The sequence below is a fragment of the Macrosteles quadrilineatus genome, unplaced genomic scaffold (genome assembly GCF_028750875.1).
Source record: "Macrosteles quadrilineatus isolate MER2022 unplaced genomic scaffold, UCM_ALF_1.0 Scaffold_9__3_contigs__length_116548681, whole genome shotgun sequence".
Taxonomy (NCBI): domain Eukaryota; kingdom Metazoa; phylum Arthropoda; class Insecta; order Hemiptera; family Cicadellidae; genus Macrosteles; species Macrosteles quadrilineatus.
In genome coordinates this window covers 7,368,071-7,385,341 of record NW_026542602.1, presented here as the reverse complement: position 1 = coordinate 7,385,341, position 17,271 = coordinate 7,368,071, and the positions used below count along the sequence as shown (strand labels likewise).

Sequence of the window (17,271 nt, the reverse complement as noted above, 5' to 3'; positions counted from 1 at the left end):
TGAGATTGATGTACCAGATATTTTTTTAACCTACTATAAAAAAGAAAAAATTATGTTCTGTGTTGTGTTAGCCTTTTCTATTATTGGTAAAAAAATCAGGAACAACAAAAGCACAGTATAAAAGATATTTTATTGATTCACAATCAATAGATAAAAAATTCAGATACAAGAATATCCTAAGATGTAGTCCACTTCTGCACAAGAAAACTTGTGAACAAAATGTACAAAGATGAACATAGTACGTACATCTTCAGCATTGTATATAACATCATTAGATTACAAAATACAATATCTCGATAATGTGTAAAGCTAGTATTGTACAATTATTGATTTCATTGAATTGGCACTGTCCCGTTGTAATTATAAAGGGAAAAGTATCAAAACTGTACAGTAATGAAATAACTTATGAACTCCAAATAAGTATAGTTCTTCCATTGACTTTTAGATACAACAGTAGATATCCTATCAATATCAATTAATACTGGATAGGTTGTCGAATTTTTTTTGTTAAAATAGAACACAGTTGAATGTACCACTCACTGGATGCTGTAAAATTTAGTGAGTCGGTAGCACAACGGACTATGAATCTATGACAGCATGTTGTGGGTTCGGATCCTGTTATCTGGACTAAATTTTATCAGTACAGTTCACCTTTGTACTGTACTGGCTCACCCCTTGCTTTTTAGATTCCTTCTTTACTGGATGGACAGGCAAACACAAAGTTTAAAGAGGCCGCCAACCTCGTTTAATTTAAGAAGAGGGAAAATTAGATTTTCTCCTTTTTTTTCGGTACCTAGTGTGATGTTTGATAAGTTAATGTACTATAGCATTATATTAAGTTTTTATTTCAATTACTTTAGAGGGGTTGGTTAAAAATTCAGTGTATTGAACAGAAATTATAAATTTACAGCTGCACTCGCTGAGGAGGGATCCATTCAACTGCGTTAATTTTTGTGGTATAAATGACGACTAATTTAACATGAAAACGGAATGTCAAGTTTTATCTAAGGTTCTATTGTCATTAGCCTACACAAGAAAGTAATACATTTTCTAACTAAAACTACTTAAAAGACAGGGGAAGTGGATACAGAAAGTTGCTGGCTGCAAGTACTGTACTTGAAAGATTAAATTTTGTTGACCAAAAATAACAAACGTACTAAATAGGATAACTAACAGTAAAAAAAGCATTCGACATTAAAACTAAAATAATATCTTAGTCGGTGGAAAATTGCATCTTATACCTAAAACAAATGTAGGCCTACTGTACATCATTTAATAAACTTTTAGAATATATAGGAATAAAAAAATATAAAAAGCAATCTAATCTACAACAAATCAAAATCAAACAATTGACTTCTACATAGCCTAACTATTAAATAAAAGCGATACATCTTCTAAATCCAAACTAGTTTACACATAAGACGATCCGTTTGTGGAACATTGAAAATGTGTTGCTGCAATTGCCATGTTGTCAAACACTTTTTTTGTAATTTTTGTGGAAAACGTTTGTACATGGAATAAACTTAATTTAACAAGATTAAACAATATCACTTTCAACAAGTAAACTAAAATAAATGACAGTAACTTACTTGCATTCAGAGCATTTTTATTGGGCCCATTTCTTTATGTGCTCACCAATATAAAAAAGCTTAAATATGTAATAAACAAATAAGGTAGTTAAATCCTCCCTAAGTCATAGCTTTGATTGTACCATTGACTTTTGGATGATAGTCAAAGATTGTAGATAACATTTAGGCTTAATACATTACCACAAAAAATAAAACAAACTATGGTGCACCTTAATTTAAGGAGATTTTTTCCAATTAAATTAGTTCTTAAAGCTCTTGTACATAGACCTTTGATTTCAAAGAAATTATATAAGTTAGGCCTTTGACCAAACATCAATTCGCTGGTTTAACTAACAAGACTTAATATCGTATTGTCCATTATAAGAAGTCTAGAAGTTAAACGTGTAGCCTAAAACATGAGTTTTGGAGTCTAACATCGTGTAATTCATCTCTGCTCAGAAAGATTTGTGGATCTGAACATGCCTTCATCAATAGTCGAATTTAAAGCGCATGAATCGGATGGGCCTAGGCAAAGTCTAAGTTGCTCAAAATGAAAACATTCTCACTGCTCAATTTATGCATACCGGTACATTTTTGTAAACTTTATTTCGTAAACATAAGTTAGACAAGCAGATTCTTCATTCGTGCAATTAGGTAGGCCTACAATATCACAAAATACACCTGTATGTTTTAACATAAACACAAACATCAAAAACGCAAAGCTTAAAGGCCTAAATAAATTTTTTGACAAACTTAGCCCAGGTTCTAAGCAAAAAGAAATTAGAACAAAAATATGCAAAAGATACGCGTCCGGTAACCAAGCGTGGATTAGGCGTCCGGCAGTGACGTCACCAGGTTGTGGGGGCCCAGAACACCATTAACACAACGATACGGTGGAATACCGTCAGTGTTCGTGGTGTAGTGGATAGAGTACTCGGCTGATGATCAAGAGGTACTTAGATCGAATCCCATCGGTGTCACTAACTTTTTGTCAAAGATTTTGCTTAGAATGCCATTTCTTCCTAGGTAAATGTACATATTTTGTTGGAATTTGAAGCATTTATAATCTTGTTTTATGAACAAAATTTAATTTTCATTCGATTTTTTCATCATCAACAAGATTGGTTAGTTAGGTTAGGTTATGACAATAACTGCCGGACGCCTACTTAATCCACGTCTGGTTACCAAACGCGTATCCTCTGCCTAAAAATAATTTAACAAAAAAAGAATTGGAAAAATACCGGTAGGCCTAAAACTTATGTAAAATGGGTTGCATAGAGGTAATTTTACTAGAGGTAAAAAAAGTAACTGCCTAAGTTAGGCTCTTCTAAATAAAAGATGGAACTTAAATTACTCCAAGCTTACATCACTATCATCGTCATTCGCTTTTGGGCCAGAGATAATATTTGGAACACATGACCTGTCTACTATCATACCATGCTCAATGAGAAAGTTTTCAACATCACCGACGTAAAACTCATCACCCAGTTCGTCAGTGACCCTCACAAAATTTCCAACCACCTGGCCACCTTTGTAAACTAGCAATGCTGGTACGCCATCTGACTTGAAATGGTTGCTCATTCCAGCTGCTGTACTCATCAGCTTACAAAACTTCACTTGAACATATTCTTGACAAAGTTCAGAAAGGCATGAATTCATTGTTTTACACCCAGGCACCTTATCTTCATAAATGTGAACAATTACTGTAACATTTTTATCTTCATCATCAACAGCAGCTAGAAACTGCTCTCCATTGAGCAGCTCATGTACCACCCCAAATCTGGGGAGTAGAGACGATTTTGAAAGCATTTCATGCATTCGTTGTTTCCTGAACTGCTCAAGGAATTCATCAGACATTAATTCACCAAAATCATTATCCAAGTTGTTCTTATCTTTCTCATCATCCAGTGTAGATCGGCAGGTTAGGGATAGCTTCTTCATGAGAGATAGTCTTTCAGCATCTTGCTCCTTACGTTTTTCTGATTCCAGTTGTTTGAACCTTTGCCAATCTTTTAAAACGCCTTTAGGACCTGTGTTTGTAGAGACCCCATCCCATTTAGATGGTTCACATGCACTAGTTGCAACGGAATTCCTACCTTTATTAGGAAGAGCTGTGGCACCTGAGTCTTCTCCACTGTTTTCTTCATTACCCGAGTCCTCCCCTTCACTACTGCTACAATAGTTGTGGAGTTTATTCCCAAGAATCTTGTCTTCTAACGTAGACATAGCTACTTGTTGTTCACACAATGGTAACGCACGAAACTATTTATAATTAGAGTTGCTCCATAAACATAGCTTAAGCACTTAACAACAATAACAAGTAACAACAAAACAAATTTTATTTAATAAACGCCAACTTAACTCCTCTTCCTCTTCTCCTTCTTATTTATCCCTATGTTTCAGATGGTCAGCTGACAAGAACAAAAGAATGACTTTGGCTTGGCACAATATCTACCAGTGTTGCCAGCACACATTTAAAAATTAAATAGAACATTCATAAAAATTATGTATGCATTGTTTTGTAGGTACGTAAAACTTGCTCCACTCCTACTCATTAATAACATGTTAACCAAATCAATATTTTATCATTCAAAACTTATCAACATAACTTTTAAGTAATATCATAGACTAACCAACACAAGTAGACTTCTCATCCCATTGTAATTTTTGAAGCACGTTTTTCGTGTCTAGTTCGTGTACGTGACACAAAGGCGCTAGTGTCGATGAAACTTTGTTTCCATTATTTTAGGGTTAATTTCTTGATTTGTGCTTTACTGTTTGGTTATATAACTAGGAGACAAGTTATTGTTTATGATTAGATCGTATTATTTGGTTAAACGAGGTTTTAAATGGCTGTAACAACGGGAAACAAATTGTAAACAAAACACGACCTCTACAAAAAACCGTACAGAACTAACAATAAAATTGTCTTCAGCTGTTCCATAAGGATGAGAAATCTACTAAGGGAGTATGTTTTATCTATGGTAATATAGCCTATATCTTAAGCAATAATATACAGTAGTTTCCAGTATTCACATTTGAATTTGAATCTGCTATCAAAATGCGTATTAGACTAGACTGAACTGAATGCGAGTCCGAGTGAGCTGTTGATTTGGATGGTGGTGTGTTCGTGTTGGTGATAGCTGTCATTCGTCATTGTCATATTGAAGAAAAGAAAATGCAGGGCGACGAAAAGGAAGAAAGGAAACCTTTGCTTCAAAGCGAAAACAATAGAGGCGGCAATTACGGAAATGGTGAAGACTACATTCCAGGTATTTTTCCTTTTTCAATATTAATTGATACAGGGTTTGTCACTTTCCTAAATATCTGTGACCCGTTGGTACTTAGTAGGCCTTGATGTTGCACCGCTAACATCCCTTTACTTTATCACAAAATGAGCTGTCACAACACGAAAATCTTGGTTCTGTTTCTAAAAAATTACCGTATTAGTTATTTTGATATTGCCACTTGTTTAAGTGTGACACCGTTAACCTCCGTTTAAAATAAAAAACACATGTAAATCAGTTAAAGCTCCGTTCTGATTATGTAACTAAGTTAAAATATTATGCAGTTTTTTATATTGCTTTGTGTATGCTAATACCATTGACTATACCTATTACTACCTACATGTAACTTAAGCAGTTGCACGCAATATCTAGCTTTAAATAAAAATGGTATTTTTTAATTTGTTGGGGCTAATCCAACCAACTAGGCTATAACTTAAACTTTTTTAAGCCTAGGCTAGGTAGGCCTATGCTAATTAAGTTAAAATGTATTTTTGATAACGAATCACTGAAACATTCAAAGTTAGCTAAGTTATCTGACCAAGGCTAGTTCTAGCCTACATCAAGCCATTTATACTAAAAAGCTTACCGTACTCTTTTGGCAAATCAACAAGTTATCCAACATTTAAGTCATGCTACTTAAGCCCCTACAAATAAATTAAGCTTTAAGTTAGTGTAATTCTTATGTACTTCTCGTGAGTAACTTAAATTGGTGTAGGCCAATCAGTTGGAAAAATAAATGAACTGTTGATATGGACGTTTAGGCCTAATCGCAAAAATACTACCGGTAGGCCTATATAAGTTAAACTTAGCTAGTAACTTAATTATATGACTGGGACGGTGGCGTCGTCCTGTAATCAGCTAACTTACTAGGAGGTCACGAATTGTAAATATTTATAGGCATGCACTGTGGATGGGATAATCCCTGGTGTGAATTAACGTCCGCTCTAGTGAGTCCTACGACTATCTGCAAGACTATCCTGGTAATTAGACCAATTTGTTAATATAAGGAAAATGTGGTCTGTATTGCACTATAAACTGTAGGTCCCTTAGTTGCCATTGGTTGTAGGCCTATGGGCTATTAAAAGCTGTGTCTAAGGTACATGTCGGCCTTGGTCACTAACAAGACTTTAACACGTTCGCTACTGAGCGTCGCATATATGCGACGCCGCGGTCATTGCCACAGACCGAGGTATACATTTGAATCTTACACACAGACCGGCTGTCACTTGGATAACAGTACACACAGACCATGGGCGAAAACCTGTAAAACAGTGATCATTTACATTGTAATACGCTACAATCGTGTTTGTAAATGATGTATTCTTGTTTTTTTGTATTATTAATAACCTTTTGCAATGTCGCATATGTGCGACGCCCGGTCTACAGCGAAGACAATAGTGAAAATTATCATAGTTTTCTTGAAATAGACCAAACGTCGCATATATGCGACAGTTCATTTTTTGTGTTTTGAGGTGAAAGTAAGTAAAATAAAAAACAGATTGATCAAGAACAGTTTATAACTGAACAAATATAAAAGCTACATAGGATAATTCAGCGTACATACTGCATACATACAAACAGTGATGCAGAAAAGTAAAGACCAGTTTTTCCAACTATCATATGACGTCACCAATCATCATATCCACAGACCAAGCGACGCAGTTGTGCGTCAGACATCTCTGTAGACCACTGCAGGAAATTCAGTGCCTTCAAATAGACCGTTACAAAGATATAAGCATTTTAATAACATTAGAACCCCGACGCAAATATGCGACGGCAGTCTATTTTAATGTGACTAGCCAACGCATATATGCGACGGCAGTCTATGGGTGGAAACCGGCCGACGCATATGTGCGTCGCTGGTCCACGTGAATGAAAAATTTCGTACTATTGCAGTAGCGAACGTGTTAAGATCAAGCCACTCATCCTTCACTCATATCTGGGTTTAAATACGCACATACTTTAGTGGTGTCCCCATCTTAAATAACTGATAATTGATCACAGACGTCACATTGAAATAGTATTTTTTTTCCAGCATTTAATTTATGTAGCCTACTAAATTAAAAAATTAAAGTTAGGTACTCATGTTTTCCCCGGAAAATTCAAATAGGCTTAACAGGGAAACTAAGATAAACTATATATAGGCCTAGGCTACATTTTTCTAATATCAAATCATATATTTGGTATGTATTTAAATTGTGCGGGATTTTAACTTACAAGATTTTACAATAAACGATTTAACGCACTGTCATTGAAAAAGTAGGTGAAACCCCGGGGCAAGGATAATTTAAACGTTAAAAATGATATCACTAGCTCGAATATAAACAAACCTAAGTTTTTAGGTTATTGGAATACAAATATAATTTGACAGCCTAAATTATAAATAGAATTGAATTTGAATTTAAAAATTCTTTATTGTTCTTTTCAAATACAATAGGTACAATAAAATACATCTTTAGGCTATACACTAAGGTTGTGCATAAGTATTACATGTTATTGTTATTCTAATATAAACTAAAAACACAAATACTCCTCACAACATAAATCTAACTAATTATAATGTTATCGAACAATAAAGCCCTGAGGTTAGGCCTACAGAACCTGTGCGGGAAACAAACATTTTTGGTAATTGGAGCAACTCGTGGTTGGAAAGTCCAGCCCATAAGCCATAGCTGCACCATAAGTTATATTAATATTGTTTACTTACATTAGAGCCAATTACGTCATTTTGTTTTCCTTTACGATCCTTACTCCTTCTGTTTTAATATCTTCAAACGCATATAAAATCACAAATTGAGCACTGATCTTATTTACACATGTGTGGAAGGAAGGTCAGACTTTATGTGGGTTAGTGGCTGCCTTCAATGTTTTGAAGTTACATGCAGACTGTTTTGTGCTATTAAAATAGGTGGGTTAAACAACAACAAATTTCAAAAATGCTAAAAAAGTAATTAATTTTAGTAATTGTAGCTTCACTATTGAGATAAACAGCTTATTTTCTCTTACATTTTGTTTAGGCTAGTTAATTATTTTCTTGTTTGGTAAGTTGCCATGTAATTTTAAAAATTTTATTCTATATTTAATTTAATTGTTTATGACTTTAGTCTACAAAACTGTATCATTTTACCATCAAGTGCAACAAGCCAAACAATATCTAGGTAAGTTACTGTACTGATAATATCAGCTGTGGTAACTTGTTTACTCAGCTGTTATTGTCTGGAGCGTGTATTAGTCATTATTCAATTTATTGTAGTTCTCCATTATCATTGGTTATAAAACCTTGAAAGCAAAGGTTTGGATTCAATTGTTCTTTATAAAACAAGTGCTTACTAATTTTTTTATCCATTTGCATTAAAGTTAAAATAAAAAAATCATGTTACCTTATGTTGAGGACTTATTTGTCTTTTTTGTGGGGGGCGGGGGGCTCGAATTATCTTTCTCATTAAAATTTTTTCTGCTTAATCAGAGAGTGTCTTAAAGTAGAAGTAACTCATTTTGTCTTAAAAATTAACACTTTTAGTTCTAGGACACCTTTGCCATGTTAGGCAAGGTTGAAATAGTTGCATCTATAATGACTACACACTGTTTTTTGCCACTTTCTTGTCTTATAGTGTTGACCACAGTGTACTCTTTTAATAAATCAATCCCTACATCAGTGACTAGTCTAAATCACTATCTGAATTGCTCAATTTCCTCAAGTGCCGATCTCTAGCGATACACCACAAGCCGATAGCCTCGAAAAGACAGACCCCATTGGTCACTTGACCACTCGTGATTGGTGCATGCGCACGCCAGGCTAGTTGAGAAGTGTGCTTTGCACGAGTGCATTTGGATCCAAGTCAGCTACAGAGTCTAAACATTCTCTCTAGAATAAGCATGGTTTACAAAATGCAATTAAAAATTGGGAAGGGGTCAGGCAATTCCCTTTTAACTTATTTAATTATGATAAGTTTTCACCAAGACAGTGCACTGTCTGCTAGTCACATTTAATTATGATTAATTCCCTATCTCTCCCCATCGTATTACCCATATTTATCATCAGAGTATGCTGTTCACGTAAAATTCTCATAGATTTATAAAGTTGGCTGTAATGATAAAACCTAAACTTATCATTCAGTGCACTTTGACTACAAAATTATAAGGGTAAATACAAAACAAAATCTCAAAAAACTGATTTCTAAAATGTTACCCATTGATCTAATTTAACAAACAGTTCTACTGTCATTAAGTATAAATAGGGTTTTCACAAATTTGTTGATTAAGTGGTCATTCTAAAATAATATTCTTTATATTATTTGAACTGAGCTATCTTAGATTTTGAGTAGGCTACAGTAATACTCAGTACCAAGGTTATTAGGCCTATAGCGTGAGTCACCAATTTGTTTAATATTTATTTTCATGTGTTATCTTATCTGGATTTTTATAGGTTTAATAGTTCAACTTTTATCTTCAATGCCGTTGTGCTATTTTAGTATCTTTTCAGTTTTTTTAATGTTTATTTCTAATCAGTTTAAAACATGATGTGGGTTTTGTCATCTTTGTGCATCAGTTGAAGACTTTAAGCCCTATTTTCATCATTTGAATGGTTTTTTTAAGGAAACAAAAATATTGTTCTACAGTAACTTAAAAAGGACAAGGCCTTACTATTGAAATGAAGACTGTTGCTTGTTGCCTGATGTTGTAAACAAACAAAGAAGACTAGGACAACTAATAAAAGCAAAACAGTAAATTGCACACCAGATATGAGCAAAACCTTATTCATCATCACTCGAAGCATTTCCGGACACTAAATATACAAGATTTGGAAACCTACTCCGTCAATGCCTAAACTGCCTAAACGTAGTTTACACTTGCCACCATGTCAGGTCATGTCATGAACGTAACTAATTATATTGATAGGCTTAAAAATCAATTATCAATCAATATTGTGTTGATTTTTTTCTTTAGCGACTTTTGTGCCAAACTTTGACTTAAAACCTTGACCTTGCGTTTTACCAAACTGTATGCGTGCATTGAACCAATATTTTATTTCCTACAGTACTGTACCTTCAGTTTTTATAATCCCTCACACGACTTTTTTGCTTGTTTGCTAGACTACCTAGTGTTTTGCATGTGATGCTGTAGCAAGGTTTTGTTCCAGGTGGAGCCACTACAGTATCCCCCGTGGGTCCAGATGAGCTGCCCCCACCGTACCAAGCGGCACTGCAAGGCGGGGGCCCCATGGTCACATGTCGGGTGTGTCAAGCCATGATTGACGTCAGCGGCAAGAAGGACCAACACGTTGTCAAGTGCAACACATGCAATGAAGCCACTGTGAGTATTCATAGTCCTTGCAGTAGTCCCTAGATAATTTTGCTTGTTAACCGGATTCAGAAATCCAGGTCATCGAGAGACCAGTTAAGAATTAGAGTAACCATTAGTAAATTTGAGACGGATAAAATTCCTGCAAAAAACTCAGATTAAACTCAGAGTCTAGTAGCGCTGACTGTGATGTTGTTTTGTTGTCAGCTGTGAGTGTGTACCTATGTCAGTTTCGTTTTTCGTACACATATTTGTTGCCTCTTGCCAGTACTGTAGTAACAGTGCAGTTTGGTCTAGTGTGTGATAATTACCATACCTACTGTATATAACAATTATAAAGTATGTACGCTAAGTAATGTCCATATAATTTCATATTGAAGTACTGTACTATACAGAATTGTTTTATATTGTACTTTACATCTTCAATATGACATTGCGTACATACAGATACTTATTTTAGCCTATGATTTAAGTAGGGGACGAAGTCGGATTACAGGAGGGTCTAGTTTTGTGGGAGCCGACTTAATGAAGGCCTACTGTATTTCAGTGGAATCCCGCTAAAACTCACGTATTCTGAAAATTTGTGGTATTCCGACTACAGTTTGAAAATTGAAAATTAGATTAACATTTTAAAGTAACTTGGATTTTATGTTCACCAAAGAGATTAATAATATATTTAAATTCAAATACAGTATAATCTGAATATAGTTAACTTTTTTTGAATACTTCTCTTTTCTTCAAACTTTGACAGAAAATACGCACTCTGTTGTGTCTATGCCGTCTACATCTACTACAATCAGCAGTAACATTGTTCTTGCCTACAGCCAATAAGGAACGCCCCGCCAGGCAAGAAGTACGTGCGCTGCCCTTGCAACTGCCTGTTGATCTGCAAGTCGTCGTCACAGCGTATCGCTTGTCCTCGGCCCAACTGCAAGCGCATCATCAACCTGGCTCCGAGCCCGGTCACGCCTCCTGTACCCAACCAGCCGGGGCTGTGTCGCGTCAGCTGTGTACACTGTCACGATACCTTCCTGGTAATGTACCACCAGTACTCGATGGTATGATCTATCTATCTATATAAATATATATTCACATTTAAGTTAGCGTCAAGGCGGACAAGAATCAAGAAACTGCATTGCCGTAGATCTATACGACACAACATAGGCAAATTTAAAACATTAAATAAATTAATAGATTCTAACAATTACAATTGCAACATAATTTATCCCTCTCTCTTGTAGTTTTATCTCTCTTGTTGTGGCTATGGAATGTTTTTCTATCATTTAAATCTGTAGTATGTAATTTTAGTTCTAAGTCAAGTCTAAAATAGTTCTGATTTTTTTACATTAGCAAACCTATATAATTTTTGTAGGTCATATGGACTGGAAAAAAGCCACAATTATTTGTTAGTTAGGCTACTTTTCCAATTCTAAGATAAGAAACCTCAGCCGCTTCATTTGTTTATCCATTCTAAATCCAAAACTAAATCCTTGCTGTTGTATTTATTTTTAAAGAAAAACTTGTTTTGTTTTATAAATTAAGAATTAAGTGTTGAAGAAATAAGTATCTGATAATCCCCATTATTAATCTTACTTAAACATTTCAACATTTGTGTATTGTTCTAGAATAAACTCTTTACTATCCAGATAATCCTGTTATCTAGAAAAAATCCCCCAAACCTCTATCCGTTTACCCAAGGTTAGATCATTGAACTTATGTTTCGCAATTTTACCCATTAAAACTAAACTGTGTTTATTAATTAATAATGATTTTTGTACAGTTCAACACACTGACCAATGCTCTAGCCAGATGCCCACACTGCAGAAAAGTGTAAGTTTACAGTTTTTTAAGATTTTGTAAAGAGTAACAAAAAGGTTATAACTATTATTTTACTAGTATTTTGAGTGTAATATATTTACAATTTGGTTGATTCTTAGTTTAATGGAGTTGTCATATATGTGTCTGTTCAAGAAGTTGCTTAATTTATTTTTTAGGATTTCAGTTTGCATGTTAAACAAAAATTAAGTATTCAGGGGATTACAAATAAAAACTTGTTAAATTACAAATCTTGTAGGTCTTTCCAGTGCTTGATTTGTAAAAAATGAGGTGCCAGAACTGTAACTTATTTAATGTGCTAAGTAACTATTTATGCCAATATTATTATCTTTCCAATAAAGAGGTTTCGGAATGTTGTTCCACCGCCTTCCTCTGCAAATCGAGCACTGGTTTTTACCCTTGTAAGAAGTCATGTACTACAAGTAAAAGCAGTTGTAAATCAAGAATTGCTTCACAATAAAGGAATTCTTATCTATTTATTTTTACTTCTTAAGTATTTTTTATGTTTTGTGAATTTTTAGCTAACTGCGCTTTATCATTTTTCAATCAAACAGTTAATAATTAACTTGTTTAAAGATTTTTGTTTTACATTAATTTTCTTTGTTACAGGTCATCAGTGGGTCCAGACTTTGCTCGTGGAAGAGCAACCTTTTTTATTGTTTGCGGATTGGTGTTTCTGTTGATTGGGATCGGCGTCACTGCCGGCACCTACACATACGCCAAGAAAAACGGTGGAGTCTATGTGGCATATATAGGTATGTTATGTTGTCAAGTTTGTTCTCAATATCTACTTAGCTGACAGTAATCTGTCGCATGATAGTCCGATAATTATAGGAATGATACTCAATATAAGTCATTGTCCGATAGTACACAGTCTGTGTATAGTCAATGTCAGTACCATGATTTTGTTGTGTTCTAACAACACAGTTGAAACAACGTGTGTGATGTTGTTAACTTCAAAGTGCAGGATTTAGCTGTTTACAGCCACTGTCATCTCTCCTGTTGTTAGAATGTTCCACAATTTTGTGCAGTAAGCAATATTACATTACTTACATACTTACTGCCATGACCACTAGTACCCAAGCTGATACTTCGCCTCGCCAACACGTCACCAGTTCTCTCAATCCTATTAATCTTCCTCTGTGTTATCTTTTCCATATCGTTCCGGGCTTGATCCCACCATTTAACCTTTGGTCTACTGGTCTCCTTCCTCTCGGATCTCCCTTTAGTACCTTCTTCAACAAGCTCTCCTCATTTCTCCTCTCCTACAATATCATGGTCTCGGAATGATAAATATTAATTTTGTTACAGTCTAAAATTCTATTTCCCTCTATTTTTGTCACTTTGACAATTTCAATATGACATTAAAGGGTCTATTGTTTACAATTAGTGGTCCTTTCAGTGTGGCTTGATTGAATAGTTGGCTTATTCGGCAGAAATTGGTAATTTACAACAGTACACTTTTTTGATGGCTCAATTCTTCCACGTTAATTGTTTTTCCGAATTTGTATAAAGTCATAACAAGGGAATGAAAACATGGAATTAAAACAAACTGATCTGTTTCAGGAGCCTTTATTCTGGCGTTGATCAGTTTTCTCCGAAGCTTCTACTACTGCTTCATGAAAGTCAGCGTGATCGATGGCCCAATGTAATCATTCCAATCTCTTATATATCCTAGTAAGATTATCGACTCCCTGACACAACGTACTATAGCCTATCTTCATTAATTTACCGACAAGATACAGGACACGTTGTTATTTGCATGGTAAATTCAGTTTTACAGCTTTAATAAACTGATAGTTTTACTGAAGTAATATATAAATACTAGGTGTAATGAAGGAGACGATCCATATATTTTTTTCTAAGTAAACCCAGTCAAATACAGGTTTGCTCTTGGCAAACATTTTATCATTGACTGTGCCTCTGCCTAAATTGTACGTTTGTCAGATTCGTATGTGTGGCATTCCATGAAACCAAGGAGTGGATCAAGAAATATCTGTAGAAAAACATTGCTTTTGAATATATTTGGTTCATGAATTGTTTTGTAAATACAAATTACGAAATGGATTTGAGTTTTTTTTCACATCATTAAAGTACCAATAAATTGACTTGTCAGAAAGCTAACATTAGTTATAGACTGGCTGCAAAGCATTTTAGGTAGTTTTGTTAAGTTGTATACTCCTAGTCTGATATTCTAATCTGAAAAATTAAGTTTACTCGAACATGAACTTCAGTAGAACCCCGCTAATCCGACTGCTCCCATAATTTGTCCATGCCATCAGTGGCAATGTTATTGCGATGATATCGTTACCATTGGTTCTGTAGACATTATCACCGTCTCCCTCAATTGCGGATAAAATCTTGTTTATCCCCTGCGGTCACAGACGCATCATCAGCTTCATCCGCGATCATGGAAACGTAACGTCATCCACCGTGATCGCAGCCAAATCTAGGACATGTCTTGTGATAACGAAAACATTATCATCGTCCACCACAATCGTAGCAATATATTTAACACCTCCCTCTGGCAGGGGAACATTATCATCGTCTTCCCCAATCGCGGAAAACCCCTGAGACTATTCAACAGCACAGGAAACATCATAATCTGCTCCCGCGATTTTAGCAAAATCCTCAACGGACCTGCTCCTTTGTTAATTCAACCTTTTCACTGTTCCGGCCAATGTCCTGGTCCCGTAGGTTATGGAATAGCGGGGTTGTACTATATTTGATTTCTCTTTCTGTGGTTGTGCTTGATGTCAGTTGTCATTTCAAATTTATTTTTACCAAATATTCCAAAAAGCGCATAAGTTGTTGTTAGAATTTTTTTTAGTTTGTGAATACTCATGAAGCAGTGCATATACAGTATGAACTAGGAATTGGAAGAAAGTTAGTATTTTGCATTGCAATTACTGTTCAAAGCTAAACCATGTCTGATTGCATAAAATTTGTTTTTAATTATTTTAGCGGTATAGAGCATTTTTATTAACAGAGTTATTATTATTTATTGTTATCTTTTCTAGCTTAAGTGTATTATTCAATCTATCATATCGATGCAGTGCACGAGCGAATGAGAAAAAATGTATGTCCATATGTGATAAAAAATAAAAGTTTTCTGTATTATTAAAATGTTCTAAATAATTTCCCCCCTCTTCTCTTTAGTGAATATGTTTAAAATTAAAACAAATGAATTAAACCATAGATAAATCATACTCCCTTGTATTGCGTAGTCTATGATTAAACACTCTAAAAGCTAAAAGAAGTAGGTGAGTTTGAACACCTGTTATTGAAAATATTTGAACACATATTACATGTAAAAAAATCCACTCAAAAGTCAGACATTCAAATTAGAGCAGTCGAAATAGTAGTGGGAGTAGGTATTTTAAACCACAGAACTAAATTTATCTGAAAAGAAACAAGTTTTTGTGTATTTTATCATCCCCAGTGGCATTTTTTGTTTTGTTTTAAGAGAATGGTCCAACCCCTAGTCTTGTTACTAGCTAACGTTGACTTTTTGTTAGCTATCATCATAAGTTGATAGTCGAATGAAAACGTCCTTTGGATCTAGAAATGATCGCGCTTTTAATCAAGAAAGACCTTCAGATTTGAAGGCAAGCACCACAAAAACTCTACCCACACTATTGCCTAACATGTAACATTTTTTATGATATAGGATTGTGTTATTTTCAGAGTTTTTACTGATATTATTTTTTTATATGTATAAAGGCACTATTTTTGTAGTGAAACATATGATTGAAGACAATTTGAACACTTATTAAACCTGCAGTGCTTACTCAATACTATATTTAACACACAGCACTATGAATCATACTTCATCAGTCCGATAAAATGATTAGATGAAGAGATAAAGCTTTGTGTGGAGAAAACCAAGCATTACTATGATAACTTGAATCCCACATCTTTTTGGTTTGTCACATGAGTTTATTTTAATACTTGTGGACAATCGTTTTCAGTGTTACTTTTAAAATTTTCTACTTTGCAATAAACAAAAATGAAACTCGGCCTCAGTTGTAGTTTTTGTAGTAGTTCAAATATTAGCAATATCTTCAAATGGAATTATAAAAGAGTCACTTATTTAAAGCTGGCTGGTAAGTAAACTGTTTGAGCTTTTAAAATTTTATTAGTTTTTTACATTTTTTTTTAGTTGCTTAGAAAGTCAATAAAGTTGGGCCAACAGGCTTTAGGGTTTCAGGACATTAAAGTATGTATAATCATAATCCAAATACAGTAGACCCCCTCTTAACCGACCCTAATGGGACCGGACCTAGGTCGGATGATTCAAAAGGTCGGATAAAACGGGCAATCCCTAAAATCATAACATAATAAAGTGCTATTCATTTGGAATTATATAATCATTATTTTGAAGTCATACTTGCATTATTTATAAAATAAACTACTCTTTAGAAATTTCACAAATAAACACAAAACACGGTTAAGTCAAATAGGCCTACTTTCAGTGAATATATTATAATACTAGGCAAGAGTCAATAAAATTCCTATTTTAATAACTTTACTACTGTGTGTATTAATTAATGCTTTCCAAATACATCGTAATACAGTAAAGAACCTTTTGTCGTAATTAAAGATACAAGCGACCATTTTGTTACAAGACAGGACGTTTATTTATAGCCTCTCACTGGAGGCTCGAGGCACAAAAACTATCTTGACCTTGGAGTTGTTAACACCCCTTCCCTGCCCTCCCTACAAGTTGCGTTGTTTGTTTACTCCAGCGATAAGATAATCAGTTCTCAAAATCGTAACGCACTTTATGATGTTATAAATTTGCCGCACAGATAACAAATCAGATCAGATGTGCTCGAGCTACGAACGATGATGACAAACTGACAATAGGCTATGCTATATTTTTCGTGATCATCACAAAATAACTTACTGTTAGTCATATCCTGTGGAGATAAGCGTATGGTTCAGTTCTCATCGCCCAGCGTGGGAGCGGAAATGCCGAGATTCCTAGAAAGCGGCGGTTAAACCGAGCTGCTCTCAAAGCAAGGTCGGTTAAAACAAACTGTATTATTTCACGATCAAAGGCGGATAATCCGATTATCGGTTAATACGAGGTCGGTTAAGAGGGGGTCTACTGTACAATGGTTCGAGTGCAGTTGAAATGGATTAATTTTTTTAATTGTGTATTTCTTTGTTTCCTCAATTAGCTATTTTCAAACTTAGAACTAATTCTAAGAAATGAACAGTATCTATTTAAAACTATCTATACATTAAGTTAACTAAATTTTAACTATTGTGTA

General features: G+C 34.6%; 2 protein-coding genes across 2 annotated transcripts; one reads left to right on the top strand and one right to left on the bottom strand.

Moving 5' to 3' along the window:
* Positions 1-111: 111 nt before the first annotated feature.
* On the bottom strand, positions 112-3,939 carry LOC129004217 (phosducin-like protein). The gene has a single exon (XM_054432703.1). It carries the CDS (start codon positions 3,792-3,794, stop codon positions 2,919-2,921), a length of 876 nt encoding a protein of 291 aa, XP_054288678.1. The 5' UTR covers positions 3,795-3,939; the 3' UTR covers positions 112-2,918.
* A 765-nt stretch (positions 3,940-4,704) lies between these two features.
* On the top strand, positions 4,705-15,118 carry LOC129004272 (type 1 phosphatidylinositol 4,5-bisphosphate 4-phosphatase-like). The gene is made up of 6 exons (XM_054432788.1): positions 4,705-4,840; positions 9,996-10,168; positions 10,981-11,190; positions 11,937-11,986; positions 12,602-12,747; positions 13,559-15,118. Exons 1-6 carry the CDS (start codon positions 4,747-4,749, stop codon positions 13,642-13,644), a joined length of 759 nt encoding a protein of 252 aa, XP_054288763.1. The 5' UTR covers positions 4,705-4,746; the 3' UTR covers positions 13,645-15,118.
* The last annotated feature ends 2,153 nt before the right edge of the window (positions 15,119-17,271 follow it).

Bases quoted from the DNA above. Each gene is read 5' to 3' on its own strand.
- LOC129004217 (XM_054432703.1), bottom strand. From the start codon at position 3,794: ATGTCTACGTTAGAAGACAAGATTCTTGGGAATAAACTCCACAACTAT.
- LOC129004272 (XM_054432788.1), top strand. From the start codon at position 4,747: ATGCAGGGCGACGAAAAGGAAGAAAGGAAACCTTTGCTTCAAAGCGAA. The intron at 4,841-9,995 runs GTATTTTTCCTT...GTTTTGTTCCAG, and splicing joins TGGTGAAGACTACATTCCAG to GTGGAGCCACTACAGTATCC. The intron at 12,748-13,558 runs GTATGTTATGTT...GATCTGTTTCAG, and splicing joins AGTCTATGTGGCATATATAG to GAGCCTTTATTCTGGCGTTG.